The sequence below is a fragment of the Borostomias antarcticus genome, assembly GCF_949987555.1.
Source record: "Borostomias antarcticus genome assembly, chromosome: 9".
In the NCBI taxonomy this organism is placed as follows: domain Eukaryota; kingdom Metazoa; phylum Chordata; class Actinopteri; order Stomiiformes; family Stomiidae; genus Borostomias; species Borostomias antarcticus.
The window spans coordinates 30,065,520-30,084,198 of record NC_140242.1 but is presented as its reverse complement, the minus strand read 5'-3'; the positions used below and the strand labels follow the sequence as shown (position 1 = coordinate 30,084,198).

The 18,679-nt window shown below is 46.1% G+C and overlaps 1 protein-coding gene across 1 annotated transcript in view; it reads right to left on the bottom strand.

Moving 5' to 3' along the window:
• The window catches only part of LOC311312982 (rac GTPase-activating protein 1), a gene marked incomplete at both ends in the record, with an annotated part of 44,925 nt that extends 26,480 nt beyond the window's left edge, over positions 1-18,445 (bottom strand). Inside the window, 3 exons of the mRNA XM_084442989.1 lie at positions 6,905-6,987; positions 18,112-18,180; positions 18,438-18,445. Of these exons, the coding sequence (XP_084299115.1) occupies positions 6,905-6,987; positions 18,112-18,180; positions 18,438-18,445 (160 nt within the window). The remainder of the gene's footprint in view (positions 1-6,904; positions 6,988-18,111; positions 18,181-18,437) is intronic.
• Between the last annotated feature and the right edge of the window lie 234 nt (positions 18,446-18,679).

The window sequence follows — 18,679 nt, the reverse complement described above, 5'->3', positions numbered from 1 at the left end:
TTTTTATGTTTATTTGTGCAGATATTGGTCTTTCCCATGTTTTCTCACGGCACCGGCAGCTATGTTTCATATCACTGCCTCGGTTCGCAAAGCATTGTGTGAGTTTCCTCTACCCCTCGGAAACCCCTCGGTTTAAGTCAGCTTCTGATAACCCTGGATTTGGAGGGCTGCTTGAACGTCCACTAGCCCTCGAGGATCAGTTTGTAGGCCTAATGCATGTGGCCCGGAGGGATCGCCTACATAGCTGGGTTTGCTGCAGTTTGGTCGAAAGGTGATTTTGAAATGGACATATTTTGCGTATTGATTTGATTTTAATGGAGCTTGGAGCATTGATATGCACACACAGACAGCGTGCATATGTGAATGAATGGTATTGCACAGACAGCATGTGGAGGCCTATTAGTGAAATTGGTTTGCGCTGGCAACGTGTGTGTGTGTGTATATGAGGTACCGGTGTGTGGAGCTGTGGGGCTGAAATGGCTGTTTAAATGTAGCAGTGTCTTGGCCAGCGGGTTTATCGCTCTCTCGCGCGCGCAAGTGTGAGCATGTGCATACACACATACACACACACACACACACACACACACACTCTCTGACCATTGAAGGCCCAGCACAAGACTACACGGTTTACCACTGAACTGATGTGTCCAGGTGACAATACCTATTTTAATATTATTATTAAATATATAATAATAATAAAAATAATTATATTATTTCATGTAATTTCAGTTCACAGCTATTCCGGTGGCATGGCTAGCTGATTCCCTCCTACTAACCACTCCTTAAGAGAAACATGCCAGCCCCGCCCAAAGCCAGGCTGGACCTGGCCTGGTTGAAAATCAGGCTTACGGGTCAAAAGTTGCGTGAAGAAAATACCTCCAACATGACACGTTGGGTGACGCTAGAATGTTTGAGGTGTTAATTTTGAGAATTGGTGACAAGGGTTGTGAGACTTTCCTGAATCAATGTGCCAATTTTCAGTTTTCAACTTCAACTTTTGATTATATGGTTCTATGGGCTGTCATAGTCTCCCATTGCAGAAAAATAATGAAGCCTACAAATACAATAGGATGTTTGACCCCCTAAAAACTCCCCGATCTCTCTCCACAGCACAGGCCGCTTCTGACGAGACGCTGAGCTGCAGGCCTTCATCCTTAGTTCTGGGGTTTGAGCTTTAATTAAAACTCAGTTTACTCAGATATCTTCAAAAAGATTAGGTTTTATGTTGTATCAATCCGATTGTCAAACCCCCATGGTAATATATCTGTGAAATACTGTACTGGTTCATCATAATCATGAGAACTGTATCTCAGAAGTACTGCACAGGGACAGTATCACCAGCAGTAACTCACCTGGGGCTGGGAGGATAAAGCACATGTGACTGAACACTTTGTTTCAATTAGTCCCCCAATTAGTCCCCCAATTAGACCCTACCATCTTATAAAGCCTTTGATGAGGTGATTCTAGAGAACGGCACTAACTCACTTTGAAAAGATTACCTTAGTTATCACATTTATTTATACTAGAGAAATCCAGTCATATTGAACACAATACAACCTTCGTAAATATTGAAGTGTAAATTAATTTAGCAACCAACAGAGATCATCATGGCATACATGTATGATGTCACAGTCATGTTTTGTTTTGACTGTCAACAATTTACAATCATGCAAGCCTGAGGGACATATGGTCGGCCTCTCTTAAAAGTAACATTCTTGCACAGAATTACCACAACCTTTCTTACTCATGAGGATGCACAGCTGGAAATACATGATTAGGGCCAGTTGTGAATTTAATTACTGTATGGCAACTTATTATCTAACATGTTTTTTAGTCATGTTTGTTGTAGGTACCCAGCATGATGATATATCCATGTAATATATCAGAATGTTTTATTTATGTCACATGTATTGGGAAAATATAGGCCTTTGTCCATGTGGTAGACTGGGAGGTTAGAAGAATAAACACAGCCATAAGTGCAGTTATTGCAGAAATAGACTCAATAACAACAATTAAAGAAGAACGTTTTTCAGCGGAAGAGACGTTTTCGCCGTTATTCCAACTGGATTTGGCAAAAGTTTGATCTATGTTTTGTTCTGATTGGCTGAAGGAGTTGTCTGTCAAGGCAAGTACTCCCGCCTATTCAGATCGTTCTGGGTGGCTGGAAGTCCAGACTATCGCAAAAACATTTTCCACAGGAAGTCTGTCTTCCATGCTATCCATGTGGAGGTCCACACTACATGCTGTTGAATGAATGTGAATGAATGTAGCCTAATATCAACCTTTAAGAATGAAAACAGCCATAATGATTAATGTTTGGGATTATGTAGAGCAAATGTAAGAATTTCAAAACAATTCTGTAGCTCATGAGTAAGTAAGTAAAAGTCTAGCACTTGTGTAACTGCTAGCCGTGGGTTGAGCACTTGTGTAACTGCTAGCCGTGGGTTGAGCACTTGTGTAACTGCTAGCCGTGCTTGAACACTTGTGTAACTGCTAGCCGTGTCTGAACACTTGTGTAACTGCTAGCCGTGGCTTGAACACTTGTGTAACTGCTAGCCGTGGTTGAACACTTGTGTAACTGCTAGCCGTGGCTTGAACACTTGTGTAACTGCTAGCCGTGGCTTGAACACTTGTGTAACTGCTAGCCGTGTCTGAAGGTTTTGAGGACTGTAATGTGTTTGCTTTGGTCCACTGGTAAATAGGAGCGTAATGAACACATTCACCATGTTGTCATGCACTGGAAGCGTTCCCATTTCCTGCTCGGCAGGTATCCATGGTAACCCTAATTCTGCATGTAGAGCCAGATCGCTACCGGTAATTGTTTCAAACGGATGCATACTTTTACCAAATTGACCTTTATCAAAACCTTGAGCCATATTAGTCTTCTTTTTTGTCTCCATTTAGTCTGAGTCACTCTGATTTATTAAGGCGTCTGGAAGCTTTTCCAACTGGCCAATGAATGGCGTCATTTCATCTCATGGCAGAGAGACAGAAAATTATCACATCAGACTGTCGCTGAAGCCTGGCTCGGAGTCTAGTGGGTCTAAACCTGGACCTTTAGTTGTAGGTCTACAAATGAAAATATCAAATCATCATTCCAAAAGCATTCCATCGTACTGTAGGCTACTCATAACTGACATAGCATTGCCTCCTTGTGGACTTTGCAAAGGGATTATCAACACCTGTTAAGTGTTATGAGTAATAGTAAGGCTGTTTATGCACACAGTCACAGATGCACTCTATCGCTGGTAATATCCTTCCAGAATCACATGCTTCTCAGAACCAGAATGGTGGAACACGCCATTATGCAGAACATGCGTTACTAATACAAGATTAATTCGGAGAAGCAACTAGGATCATTAGTCTAGTAGAAGATGTGTTCAGGTCGACTGTAGCAGGTGAAGCTGAGAGACCGCTGCTGCTCCAGGCTTAGTGTTCCTCTTCACAGAAAGTCTCAGTAGATGATCTCAGGCTGCATGTGCAAGAGGCATCAGCGGTCAATCTTCTTGTAACAAAACAGCATTTTGCAGAGTGTGATGTGAAATCCCCCCCCCCCCCCCCCACACACACACCAAAAGCACACAGTTCCATGATTTTCTTTCACTCCATGTCCAGATGTTGAAGCTCTGTGGTCTTTTCGCCCTCCTATGAAGATAGATTTGATTGAAAAAACATTCTGTATGTCATTTAAGCTGCTGTAAATCATAATGCATGGAAAAAAGATGGTTGCTTGCTGATACCAGTAATTTGTTTCCTCGTGACCGAAAGCGAGTCTATCTTCTACCTTCATATAATAGACTGTTATATTCAAACGCCCCTAGTTACTGTTGCTATGCCCCACAAGCTTTGGAGCACGTTAATAAAAAATACTGAACAGCACACAGTACCTGATGATTCGCTTAAGGAATCCTGACAATATTGCTGTATGTTATTTGCCAAATGCCACTACAGTGTCTAAGAGAATTCTACAGAAAGGCCTGAACTATTTTACACAAGTATATATCCATGAGATTTGGATTTCGGACGGAGCAGGTGAGAACATAAGAGTTGATGCTGAAGACACAGACGCCTCACAAACTCCAGATTGAAATTCATCAGGACAAAATTGGGAGTCTAACATGTAAAGCAAGGTGAGTAAATAAGTGGCATCCATTCTTAGAAAATAAGCCTGTGAGAATGATCTCTTAACTACTAGCTACAGGCTACATCAAGCACCTAGCGTTACTAGCTTCGTAGCTTTTTGTGTCGGTGCTGCTGTAGACTGATGTGAGTGAGTATCGTGCAGCTTGTTTTCTTATAACATTATGGTACAGCAGCCTGCAGGCCGGTTCTCTGGATGGTTTAAGAACCATTTTCTTCAAACTAATGTCAGGACAAGCTTTGTTTGGGGGACATCAAAGGCGTGGCCTTAAGAAATCAAGCAGCCTTATTGGCTATTATTCTCTGAATGATTGACAGGTGGGAAAGGTCTATGGTGAGGATTTGATGGTCCCATTCAGTAGATTTCCCTGATTAGGAATTGTCCATCAGGACTTTTCAGAAGCATTAGACCCTCCACCATGATGGCTCCTCTCTCATTCCAATAATTAGATTCAAATCCTAGTGTTTGGTCATTAACAACCAGGCTTTTTTTCTTATGCCCCACAAGCAGCAGCACCATTATGTTGAAGGCCCCTGCTCAATTTCCCTGGCTTTTCCATTCATCTTTAGTCGTGACCCTGAAGCTGTTTGCTAACCAGAGGAGTCCAGAGGGGATTCAATTAAGGGAAATGACTGCCTAATAGCGTTTAATGAGCTGTGTTTGGGCCTGATGATGTCTTCCTGCGCTTGTTTGCACTGCGAGGTGATCTGACACCACCCATCTGGAACCCCTTTGTGTGTGTGTGTGTGTGTGTACGTGTGTGTGTGTGTGTGTGTGTGTTTCGTTTGTATGAGATTGTGTGTGAGTGCGAGTCTATGCGTGAAGCAGCCGATGTGTGTTAGATGTGTGTGTGTGTCTCTGTGTGTGTGGGTTAGATGTGTGTGTGTTAGATGTGTGTGTGTGTCTCTGTGTGTGTGGGTTAGATGTGTGTGTGTTAGATGTGTGTGTGTGTCTCTGTGTGTGGGGGTTAGATGTGTGTGTGTTAGATGTGTGTGTGTGTGTGTGTGTGTGTGTGTGTGTGTTAGATGTGTGTGTGTGTGTCTCTGTGTGTGTGGGTTAGATGTGTGTGTGTTAGATGTGTGTGTGTGTCTCTGTGTGTGTGTGTTAGATGTGTGTGTGTGATCATAGAGACAGGCTGACAGACTAATGGAGAGATACACGGTGCACAGTAGCAAGGCCTCCCTGAGGGCCTCAGCCCTGATCCAGGAGAGACCTGCTAGGAGAGACCTGCTAGGAGAGACCTGCTCCAGGAGAGACCTGCTCCAGGAGAGACGTGCTCCAGGAGAGACATGCTAGGAGAGACGTGCTAGGAGAGACCTGCTAGGAGAGACCTGCTCCAGGAGAGACGTGCTCCAGGAGAGACGTGCTCCAGGAGAGACCTGCTCCAAGAGAGACCTGCTAGGAGAGACCTGCTCTAGGAGAGACATGCTAGGAGAGACCTGCTCCAGGAGAGACGTGCTAGGAGAGACCTGCTCCAGGAGAGACGTGCTCCAGGAGAGACCTGCTCCAGGAGAGACATGCTCAAGGAGAGACGTGGTCCGGCCAGACCCCTGCTATCTTTAGAGAACCAGCGGGGGGAGAGGCTACTATTGTGTTTCTAGGAAGATGAATGAATCAAATGGAGTAGTTATCCCCCAAGATGAGTGGAATCCCTCCCACACAGTTAATGTACAGGGTCAGCGTGAAGCAGCGTTACACACCGTCAGCTGGATGAAGATGCCCAAGATCGGCCTGCTCTCACTGGAGTCTCAGGACTGTTGAACGCTCTTCTGGATGCTCTCTTTTAATGGCGACATTCATTTCTTATGGATGTGTTGTTGCTCTTGTCAGTCAATAGCCTAGTTGACCTACATTTTCAAACCTCTGGTTGCATTTGTCTTTTAATTAGCTTAGATATAGTGTGACACAAAACATCAGCATCCTTAACTTAATTTCTTTAATCTTTCTTAACTTAATTTATTTAATCTCAGTTTACCTAACACCAATTAAGGACATCCAACCAGGTCCCAGGTTGCTTCATAGTATTTTGTGGCGAGTCTGTTTGAAGAAACGGCCCATTCTATTGGACAGGGTGCTAATTAAGCCAATCCAACATGGCTGGACTTGTGTGTTGGAGATCAAAGATCTCAAAACCTGTAGGCTACTCAGATATCTGCTAGACTATTTTTAGGTGATCAAACAGCATCAGAGATTATTAAGGTTGAAATATTGTTCAAGTGCATCACTTTTCATGCCTCTGAGTCTGAACCACCCTGTTACCATTATAGCTGCGTTTGGGCTGGACTGCCTGTTAGTCATGCAGTTACAGGGACTGCCTGCCTGTGTAAATGTTAGCGCAGCGTCTCCGCTCTGCTTTAAATTAATTTGCAGGACCACGGTGCGCTTCGGATTTAATAAGACGTTATTATGTAATGTGTATTACGGTTAAATGCAATGACTACTGCACTCACACACCTGCAACATGAACAACTAATGAGCTGTGCATGACATTGCAATGTTTCATTTAAAAGCATGCCAAATTGATTTAGAAAATAATATTGAATCTAATGAACCGTCATTTAACCAAGCCCCATCATGTATATGACTATACACACAGAGACAGAGAGTTACATGATGTGACAGACCCTTTCTTTTATATGAGTCTATACACATGGAGACAAAGACTTTCATTCATGACAATACACACAGACAGACACTTTCATTTATATAACTCTAACGAGACCTAACCCAAACAACACCTTCTGAGCCCTTTGGAGCTTTCACCTTGCAGCTGCACGCCCAGCTTGGTGAATTGCTTCAGATTGGAGCCGATGTCTGCTTCTTCCAGCCCCTCGCTCTTTGGTTCGCTGGAACATCACCATACACACATCTGTGTTCATACTGAATAGTTCAGTTGGGTGCTCAGGTTTTCATGGCTTCACACCCAGGCACATCGTTTCCATGGCCTTTCTCTTCCCACTGCTCACCAGGGGGTCCACCACACCTCTGGGAGGGAAGGAGATGCAATATTAATGTTCAGATCACAGTATGTGTTTAATCTCCATATCCACTTACGGTGCTAATAATTAATGTTCTGTGGTAATGAGTAATTAAGGAGTAGAATGGGGCTAAATACAAAAGACACTTAATTGCTTTTAGAACATTTCAGCATGTTGAATATTTAATTGCATGTGTGAGTTGTCTGTTTGAGTTGGGGGACAGTGGGAGACCCCCAGATGGGCGCGGCCCTGTGCAGTCTGATGGGGTGTGTGTTTGGGTGCAGTCTGATGGGGTGTGTGTTTGGGTGCAGTCTGATGGGGTGTGTGTTTGGGTGCAGTCTGATGGGGTGTGTGTTTGGGTGCAGTCTGATGGGGTGTGTGTTTGGGTGCAGTCTGATGGGGTCTGTGTTTGGGTGCAGTCTGATGGGGTGTGTGTTTGGGTGCAGTCTGATGGGGTCTGTGTTTGGGTGCGATGCCACTGTTCTTCTACTAATGAGGTCTAGAAGCCCAGGGGAGAGTCAGCACATACAGGCCAGAAACACAGCACTCACAGGTCAGAACATGGCGTTACATGCACACACACACACACAAACACACGCGCGCACACACACACACACACACACACACACACACACACACACACACACACACACACACACACACACACACTTATCTGGGCTGTGTTGATGAAAGAGATACGGCTTCGAGGTTTCATCCCGGTAATTCTAGGTGATGGACACTAATCACGTTGAGAGTCCACCACCACTGGTGAAGTCTGCCTCTTATCTGTCCGGGCGCTGTCCGCATGGCGAGAGACATTACCGCCCGCCGATGCTGTCATCATTACCGCCACCATGGACACAGGAGGGTGGACAAGGTCTCATCCAAACACATCAGCAAGTCTGAGTTATTCGGCCCTGGCCTCCTCTGGACACACTCGGACACACAGTTCATAAGGGGGGGGGCGGGGGATGAAGGCGGGCCCGGCCTAATCATGCCGCCTCTGACGCTAGCTTCAGAAAATCAATGTCTGAGGGCAGGAGGGAGAGGAGAGGGAGGAGAGGGAGGAGAGGGGGGAGAGGAGAGGGGGGAGAGGAGAGGGAGGAGAGGAGAGGGAGGAGAGGAGAGGGAGGAGAGGAGGGAGAGGAGAGGAGAGGAGAGGAGAGGAGAGGAGAGGAGAGGAGAGGAGAGGAGAGGAGAGGAGAGGAGAGGAGAGGAGAGGAGAGGAGAGGGGAGGAGAGGAGAGGAGTCAGGAGGAAGGGAGCGAGGAGGTCAGGAGACATGGAGTGAGGAAAGGAGAGAGAGGCAATGAGGGGAGAATGGGGTGGAGAAAGAAACGACCGGAGAAATTGGCTGTGTGTGTGTGTGTGTGTGTGTGTGTGTGTGTGTGTGTCCGTGTGTGTCCGTGTGTGTCCGGCCGATTATGGAAATGTGCAGCTGATGGAGGGAGGCAGCAGGGCCAGGTAAGTCCTAGTCCAAGGTCAGGCCACCTTAGTTCCTGTTCAGGGAGATCAACTTTGGGGCTCCACTGGCCCTCAAGGTTCACCCAACAGGCCAGGGGGAACCGGCCCTGGCCAGGGCAGGGGGCATGCTGAGCTGACCCTGCTCTCTGACCCTCTAGCCACAGGCTGGGGTAGTAGAACCTGGGGTAGTAGAGCCAGGGGTAGTAGAGCCAGGGGTAGTAGAGCCTGGGGTGTGATTGAAAGCACCTGCCAGCCCCGCATACCCCTCCCCACCATGAGGGCGGGCCAAGCAGCCGTGCCGCCGAATTAGTCGTTTCATTACATGTAAGAGAGTCGGTCAGTACAGAGCAAAGCACAGCCAACTGCATGCAAGGGAGGGAGAGAGAGAGAGAGGGGGGAGGAAGGAGAGAGAGGGGAGGAAGGAGAGAGAGAGAGGGGGAGGAAGGAGAGAGAGGGGGGAGGAAGGAGAGAGAGGGGAGGGAGAGAGAGAGAGGGGGAGGGAGAGAGAGAGAGGGGAGGGAGAGAGAGAGAGGGGAGGGAGAGAGAGAGGGGGGAGGAAGGAGAGAGAGGGGGGAGGAAGGAGAGAGAGGGGGGAGGAAGGAGAGAGGAGGGAGGAAGGAGAGAGAGGGGGGAGGAAGGAGAGAGGGGGGGGGGGGGAGAGAGAGTAGAGCGATACGAAATGTAATAAGTGGACAGAATCACTGTTATATAATCTTAATTCTGCTGACTAGTGTTTTTCTTCTAGGGTAGCCGACCATAAGAGAGTGAGATCATTCTCTCTCTGTGCTGAAGAAGTACCTCACTCTATCCTCTCTAGAGAAGTACCTCACTCTATCCTCTCCAGAGAAGTACCTCACTCTATCCTCTCCAGAGAAGTACCTCACTCTATCCTCTCCAGAGAAGTACCTCACTCTATCCTCTCCAGAGAAGTACCTCACTCTATCCTCTCCAGAGAAGTACCTCACTCTATCCTCTCCAGAGAAGTACCTCACTCTATCCTCTCCAGAGAAGTACCTCACTCTATCCTCTCCAGAGAAGTACCTCACTCTATCCTCTCCAGAGAAGTACCTCACTCTATCCTCTCCAGAGAAGTACCTCACTCTATCCTCTCCAGACACTTCACAAGTTCCCAGTAGTTTGTTGCAATATTGTGTTAGCGATGTCTTTGGAAAAGAGGGGAATGAAATGACAGAAAACCATTTCAAACCTCCCCTCTCTGCAGCGTTGGTTCACTCAGTTTGCTGTGACACGGTGGCATCCTTCATCTCGTCTGGACGGAAGATTTATTTTCCCGTTCCCTGGACGGGTCTCCTCAGGTGAAGGTGGGCGGGGCCAAACCTGTTTACAGCCGAGGTGGCAGACATGTTGGATACCAGTGTCCCTGCAGTAGATTCATGGGATACTCTGGTGCATGCTTTCCCTTCTCCGGACGGACAGGACTGAATATCAAGACATCTGAGAAAATCAGAAGTGTCGTCCTGTAACTTCAGGAGTCCATGTTGGCTGTGAGCCCAACAGACTAGCTAGCTAGCACATGGACTGGCAAGGCATCCAGAAAGATTTAGCATGAAGGCAAATGTTTACTATTGAGTCAAGGCTATCTTCAGAATCTGTTATCCATTTTACATATAACGTCAACTACATGTTTCTGGGGAATCATTCATTCCGATGTTTGGTTTATTTAGTTGAAGGCACTGTGCAACTAACATACATTTATGTTGCTGGACAGAATATGAAACTGTATGTTGACAGCCTTCAATGACAAGGACAAGCATACACTCTTCATGTGTACATCATGCTTTGCTGTTTTGGTTCGGATTTGCACCTTTTTATTTAGACACAAGGGTAGTTTAAAGTGCTCATTTTTCCTTGCATGCCTAATACAGTAGGAGTTGTTTCTGGAAACTTCTATTTTAACCATTGGCCTCAGGTGCTGTTATATACTGTAAACAATACAATGTTTCTCTTCTGCTCAGCCTGTTGTTATATTACAATAGACACTCTTTCTCAGTTGTGTGCAGAGACGGAGAGCTTCATCATTAATAGCCTACTCTGTTAGGGTAAAAACGTGAATCCAAATGCTACAGCTTATCTTAAATAGTTAAACACACAATTATAATGGATTTCTGTTTGCAGTTACTCTATGGCATAATATGAAAGAAGTAATTTTGCAACTAATGAGCATTAGAAATGTCTGGGCTGCTGTGTGTTCAGTCCCGAGGTTCAGGCGCATGGCTCTCATCTCAGCAGCCTGGGGGTTGAGCGTGGGTTAGGGTTAGGGTGAGCGTGGGTTAGGGTTAGGGTTAGGGTGAGCGTGGGCTAGGGTTAGGGTTAGGGTGAGCGTGGGTTAGGGTTAGGGTGAGGGTGAGGGTGAGCGTGGGTTAGGGTTAGGGTGAGCGTGGGTTAGGGTTAGGGTGAGCGTGGGTTAGGGTTAGGGTGAGCGTGGGCTAGGGTTAGGGTGAGCGTGGGTTAGGGTTAGGGTGAGGGTGAGCGTGGGTTAGGGTTAGGGTGAGCGTGGGTTAGGGTTAGGGTGAGCGTGGGTTAGGGTTAGGGTTAGGGTTAGGGTGAGCGTGGGTTAGGGTTAGGGTGAGCGTGGGTTAGGGTTAGGGTGAGCGTGGGTTAGGGTTAGGGTTAGGGTTAGGGTGAGCGTGGGTTAGGGTTAGGGTGAGCGTGGGTTAGGGTTAGGGTGAGCGTGGGTTAGGGTTAGGGTTAGGGTTAGGGTGAGCGTGGGTTAGGGTTAGGGTGAGCGTGGGTTAGGGTTAGGGTGAGCGTGGGTTAGGGTTAGGGTGAGCGTGGGTTAGGGTTAGGGTTAGGGTGAGCGTGGACACACTGGCCCGTCTTTAACCCAACAGGCTGCCAATGGGAACCAACAATACGCTCATTTAGTACAGAACTACAGGCAGTTTACATGGCAACACAGGAAATGAAGCTAGGTCATGCAAAATGCTACTGTATGACACTGAATCATATTATGCTATTGTATAGAAATACAGTTAGGTCCATAAATATTTGGACATTGACACACAATAACTCATCATTTTGGCTCTAATCTGTTTGGATTTGAAATAAAAAAAATAAAATAAAGATGTGCTTGAAGTGCAGACTTTCAGCTTTAATGTGAGGGTATTTACATCCAAATCAAGTGAACAGTGACTAAAATTAATTGGACAATTGGTTGTTCAGCTGTTCCATGGCCAAGTGTGTGTTATTCCCTCGTTATTCACAAGGAGCAGATCAAAGAGCTAGAGTTTATTTCAAGTGTGGTACTTGTATTTGGAATCTTGCTGTCCACTCTCGATATGAAATCCAAAGAGCCGTCACTATCGGTGAAGCAAGACATCATTAGGCTGAGAAATCTAAACAAACCCATCAGAGAGACAGCAACAACATTAGTTGTGGCCAAATCAACTGTTTGGTACATTCTTAAAAAGAAAGAACACACTGGTGAGCTCAGCAACACCAAAAGACCCGGAAGACCACAGAAAACAACTGAGTTGGATGAGCGAAGAATGATTTCCTTGGTGAAGAAAGACCCTTTCACAACAGCTGGCCAGATCAAGAACACTCCCCACGAGGAAGTGTATCTGTGTGAAAGTCAACAATCAAGAGGAGACTTCACCAGAGTAAATATAGAGGCTTCACCACAAGATATTAACCATTGATGAACCTCAAAAACAGGAAGACACGATTAGAGTTTGCCTGAACACATCTAAAAAAGCCTGTACAATTCTGGAACATCATCCTATGGACAGATGAGACAAAGATCAACTTGTACCAGAATGATGGGAAGAGAAGAGTATGGAGAAGGGAAGGAACTGCTCATGATCCAAAGCACCACCTCACCAGTGAAGCATGATGGTGGTAGTGTTATGGCGTGGGCATGTATGGCTGCCAATGGAACTAGTTCCCTTGTATTTATCGATGATGTGAATGCTGAAAAAAGCAGCAGGATAAATTCTGAAGTGTTTCAGGCAATATTATCTGCTCATATTCAGCCAAATGCTGCAGAACGCATTGGACGGTGCTTCACAGTGCAGATGGACAATGACCCGAAGCATATTGCTAAAGCGACCAAAGAGTTTTTCAAGGCAAAGAAGTGGAATGTTCTGCAATGGCCAAGTCAATCACCTGACCTGAATCCAGTTGAGCATGCATTGCACTTGCTGAAGACAAAACTGAAGGGAAACCGCCCAAAGAACAAGCAGGAAGTGAAGACAGTTGCAGTAGAGGCCTGGCAGAGCATCACCAGAGGAAAAACCCGACATCTGGGAATGTCTATGGGCTCCAGACTTCTGGCTGTCATTGATAGCAAAGCATTTGCAACCAAATATAAAAAATGACAATTTGATTTATGATTATGTTAGTTTGTCCAGTTACTTTTGGTCCCTTAAAAAGGGGGGTACCACACATAAAATGTATTGTAATTCCTACTCTGTTCACCTGATTTAGATGTAAATACCGTCAAATTAAAGTTGAAAGTCTGCACATATTGAATGTTTAATTTCAAATCCATTGTGCTGGAGCCAAAATGATGAAAATCGCCCAGGGTGGCATACAAGCTAGAAACGGACAACCGAGAGGATTGGAGACTTCGCTGTCAAGCTCGTCTGAGGACGACCTAATGATGAGGGAGATGGTGGTGGACTTCAGAAGGAACCAAGGCTTCACTGACTGCTGTTTCTACCCAGGGGGTTGATGTTGATGTGGTCCAGTCATACAAGAATTTAGGAGTGTACCTGCATCTCTATTACGCTCAACAGTGTTCTGATTATGATGGTTCAATTTCATATGAATTAAATGAGTCACAGACGTACAAACATCACCTGGAAATGAAGGGAGATTATTCCGTTTTCCTTGCTGAATAGATAATTAATAGAATCGATTTTTAAAGTTGAATAGATAAAATTGACTACCCCCGAAAAAGAGTCCTTTGGAGAGATGCTTTTTTCTCTGAAGACTGAGTGCAAGAGTTGAATCATCACTCAGTGAAATGCCAGTGTCTTAACGCACCGCTGACTCAAATGTCACCTCAAAATCACTTCTGATCTTTACTAGATGACTCTGCAAAGATATTATGATCTACAAAGTGATGCTTTGTCATACAATGCATGACTTGCCTGCAGTAGGCAACATGATTACTAAAGATTATGCTCATGTTTATTTAGATGGACTTCACTGAAAGTATTTTGTTGAAACAAATGTACAATAGTTTTCGACATGCCATCGAGGGGTGGAGTCGGATCAATCTGCATTATTTATTCATGTCGTCCATCACTAGGAACACCACATGTTTTACATGTGGACCGGTAGCACAGAAGCTCCTCCCCTTCCCTCCTCCTCTGTCCCCCCCTTTGCTGTCCCCCCTCCTCTGTCCCCCCCTTTGCTGTCCTCCCTCTCTCCATACGTCTCCATCCATCTCCAGGTCCAGCCACCACCCTGACAGGCAGCTCCTCGGTGTCAGCATCCCAATCCAATAAAGGGGCCGGGTCTGGCCCGACCCCTGACCCCCGGTCACCTTGACACGTGTTTCCACAGCTCGGGGGTGGGGGGGGCGGGACCTCCTGCCTGTCATCACTGGGCCTCCTGTAATCACAGCCTTATTTACAGTCATCCCCTACCACCTGTGATTGATGGCAGCTTCTCATTAACGCCAACGACTGCAGCCCCAAGGCCTCCTAGCCAGCCCGGCCTCCCTCCCTCCCTCCCTCTCCCTCCCTCCCTCCCTCCCTCCCTCCCTCCCGGCCTCCCTCCCTCCCTCCCTCCCTCCCTCCCTCCCTCCCTCCCTCCCTCCTCCCTCCATCTCTGCACCACAATTAAACCCCCCAGAGCTGGGAGAGGGGGAGATTGAGAGAAATAGACCCTAGTGGTCCCTAGCTTTTGTTCTTCTATGAGAAAGAAGAAGAATGTATAAAGGGAGAAAATGGAGAGAGAGAGAGTAGAAAGGGAGAGAGAGAGAGAGCATAAGGGGATAGGTTCGGGTGAGTGTGAATGATTTATTAGCGTAGCCGGACACTTAATAATTACTTAACACACACACACATAGATCACCTTTACAGTATTTCTGTCAGGCCGCGGGTGCAGGGATGGAAATGACGTGTGATTGATGCCAGGAAGCGCGGGCAAGGCTCCGGGGGGAAGGCGGTGCGAGGTCTTACTTATAAAAACATCCATCACAAAGGGTGCAGACCTTGTGAAGACGGGGTAGTGGAACACCAGAGGTACCCCCCTCTCTCACACACTGAGAACAATGGCTGTCTCCCAGGAGGGCCGGCACGTGGCTCCTACCTCCTCCGAATGAAGACCCCCACGATCGGGGATGCACTTGCTAGTGGGCGCTGCTCGCCATGGTGGAGAAGCAGAAACGTTTGTGCCCCAAAAAGGGTTTCAGATAATCCAATACAGCTAGCTGGGTTGTTACATCTAAATTAAAGCTGTTCTGTCCCATATCCTAGCGTTTTTATATTTCTCTGTCTCTTGCAGGTTCTGCATATTTCTCTCTCTCTCTCTCTCTCTCTCACACTCTCTCTCCCTCTCTCTCCCTTCATTTCCCAGTCCTTTGATAATGAATTTAAATGGTTTGTGTTGTTGAGCGTCATGGCGTATTATCTGGCGCGGCCATGCTTCCAGAACCGCCGTGTTCCTGGCCGTCTCTCCGGATCACAAACAGAGCGAGGAAGGAATCAGACAGGAAGCGCCGGCTGACAGATGCACCCTGGGCTCCGGGGGGTTGATAGTGTCGTGTTTGGCTTACTGGTCCAAACTTTACTTACGGAGAAGGAAAGCACGTATACCGGGCCTTCAGATTAGTAGAGGATGAGTGTGAATAGTGTGTGGATGCTAGAGAAGACTGGGTATATGTGATGAAAGTAAAAGGATTGATTTGTTTATTGCAGGAGTCCTCACCTCATTGCTTTCTCTTAGTTCCTGGACCTGTTTTCCCAATAGTGTCAAAAAACACTTAAAGTCCAGCTATGCTCTTGAAAACACAAATATACATCGATCCATTTAATCCAACTAATTATCTTACTTAGTTATTACTTATTACTAATTATCTTACCTACTTTCCTGAACATACTGTCACACTGTCATTTGAATGTTATATTTGTCTTCTTCATCAGATCTCTCATCAGAGACTAGAAAAGCGCCCCTGATCTCTGCCCACTGAGCAGCCATTAGCATCATATTATGGTACGCAGGACTGGGAGCAGTGGGGGGGGGGGAAGGAGGGGGAGGTGGGGGGGGTGGGGGGGGAGAGGGGGGAAGGAGGGGGGGGGGCTGTACCTGAAATGAACATTCCTGTTTTAATTAACTGCAAGTTAAAATGGCGTGAAATTGAAAATGATTATTGCCAAAGAAAATATGCCTAATGAGGATATACGGAGTGTGAGTAAATTATTTGATAAGCATTGTTTATTTGGAGTCACCGGGGTGAATGAGGAATTAATCTGTGTCAGAAACAGAAGGACTTCATGAAGGAAACTGTTTAGAATCAATAACAGTCTAATTTGCCTTCTTTGATAAATAATGTAAATGCTATTTAAATGGTAAGTGGTAATGGTAAATATTTGCCATTTTGATTGGCATATTCTCAATTTGCTCTTTTTTGACTGGAAATACTGACCATTCTTATCAGAGAATATTTAATACTGAGATATTTTACAAAACATCACATACTGTCGTTCTAGATTAGTTAGGGCTAGGTTCAGTGTGAAAGGGTGACAATGTGAAAGTTTGGTAAGTCGGTAGAAAGACGTATGTTCAGAAAACACATTTTGACCAAAACACCAGCACTTGGCTATTAATACAAAACACTGCATTTGAATCAGGTCTGACTACCAGATGGTACGGTTCTTAAAACAACAGCTCTAAACACGTTCATATTTTCATCAAGCCAGTGCAGCAGAACCGAGCTGTGAGAAGGGGGGCAGGATGGATCCCACCATTGGGTGATGAATAGGCCTGTCAGACGGAGGACAGTTTGATCATTGGCTCCCAATTTAATCTCACTGATTGCATCATGAGCATCGATGCATGCATGGACATATGCTCAAGCATTAACTTTTGATTTGCACAATTTGACCGACGCCTCATCTCTATAGTGATTTCTTTCTTCTCAATGAATTGTATAAACCTGACATGGCATTTGTTGTGTATTTCACTGTGTAGTTAAATGTGTGTGTGTGTGTGTGGGGGGGGGGGGGGGGTGTAAATGTGTGTTCAGTCTCAGACTGTGTCTAGACATTGAACTTAGTGTCGATTTAAGCAACTTGAAGTGTCGATTTAAGCAGAATACTGTTGACTAATTGTGACAACATCTCATATGGTCCTGTTGACCATGTGATGTTGTCATGTCTCTCCAGACTGGACCAGATTGGTGTTTACTGGCCATTGAAGTCACTGGAGCTCCATACATCTATCCTCCCATTTGATCCCCTGCCATGGTGAACCACAACGCATAATAAAGCCTGTTTCACAGCTTCCCTCCTCCTGGAAACTGGCCAAAGCAATTAGATTCCTCCCAACAAATTCCATTTTTTGTGGCAAGATGGACAATCCAACAGGAACTGTAGCGCGGAGGTTGTACTGTAAGATCCAATATTGGGATGCTTGCATGCAAAGAAAAAATCATTGTGCCGTTTCAATTTTACAATTGCTTTGCCCCTCTTTGCTGTTTTAGGAACAGGAACACGGTTGTCATGCAGAGAGACATTTACAGATGCTCCAACTGAACCATGGCCTGCAGGGTTGCTCTAACTGTACATAGGTTCTTGTGTTGTTGTTTACATTCAATAATAATAATAATAATAATAATACTCACCTGCTGCACAGCCCTGGATTGGGGCCGGGCGTTTGAGAGGAAGAGGAAGAAGAGGAGACAAACGACAAAATACATGAGGTCTCTCTCCCTAATCATTTAAAAATATCTTCAAAATCATGTGCCTGAAATCCTAACAGTGCAATACCTGAGTATGGATTAGGATTAGCATGTTTATTCTGCATCACCCATCTTAAAGTGAACTCGCCACCATAGACGAAACATGGATAGAAGGGAAGGTCATGTTCTTGTTGAGCCAAGTGATACGTTGGCAGTTTGGCCTTTGCTTAGCCTTCTAATAATCTAAATCAGAATTTGTTTTATTGAAATTTAGTTTTCCAGTGTACTAGAAATGTGCTTTCGGTTGTGGTGCACAACATGGAGACAACATTGCCCAGGTACAGGTACAGACAGAAGTGGTATTCCCATAACACAAACAATTAAGCTCTGCTACTCGTGGGCGGCAGCTCAGGAAAAACAACGTTAAAACATGTCGAGTCAGGCTAGGTCTCACCAGTTCTCACACACGTACGCCTGGTTACTCACTAAGACTACTGTTCTTCTCGGTGGGCGGGGCTTTCCAGAAGGCCGGGGCTCATTAGCCAATGAGTTTCAGCCGGCGCGCTCTCCACCAGGTCCTGATTGCCGCGTGGTTGGCGTGTGTGTGGTAACGTTAAACGAGATGCTAAAGAGGCAGTAAACCCCGTGGATCACCTGGCCATGCTGTCCAGGGTGCTGATCTCTGGAGGGTTGCGTCTCGGCCTTTGCTCGCTGTCCATGGTGCTGGAGTAGCGGGGAGATTTTACGCACAGGGGGTGTGATCCTGCACGTTCCCGGGGTCGCTGTACACTGGTGGCAACCTCGCGCCGCTAGGCTCCAGATAGGGTGCCACAATACATACATACCTTTACATACATACATACATACCTTTACATACATACACCCACATACAGACAGCAATGGACACCTACTTATGTGCCTCTCGGCAAGATCTATGTCCCTGTCCCCGAGCCAAAAACAACGGGACCCCTCCCTCTTACATGGCCATTGTCCTTCACCAGTGTGTCGTGTGCCTTTTCATGTTGTAAAGAGCTGTTATCCTCAAAGAATTAAAAGAAGAGCCACAGGGACTTTGCCAAGTATATTGAGCTGCATGGGGGGGGGGGGGGGGAGGAAAGACAGCATGTTCTCAAGAAGAGGCTATTAAAGGGATCCCCCCCCTCCACACACACACTCCACCCCCTCCAGCAGCACTGTCTTTGTGGGGGAACCTACGATAGGA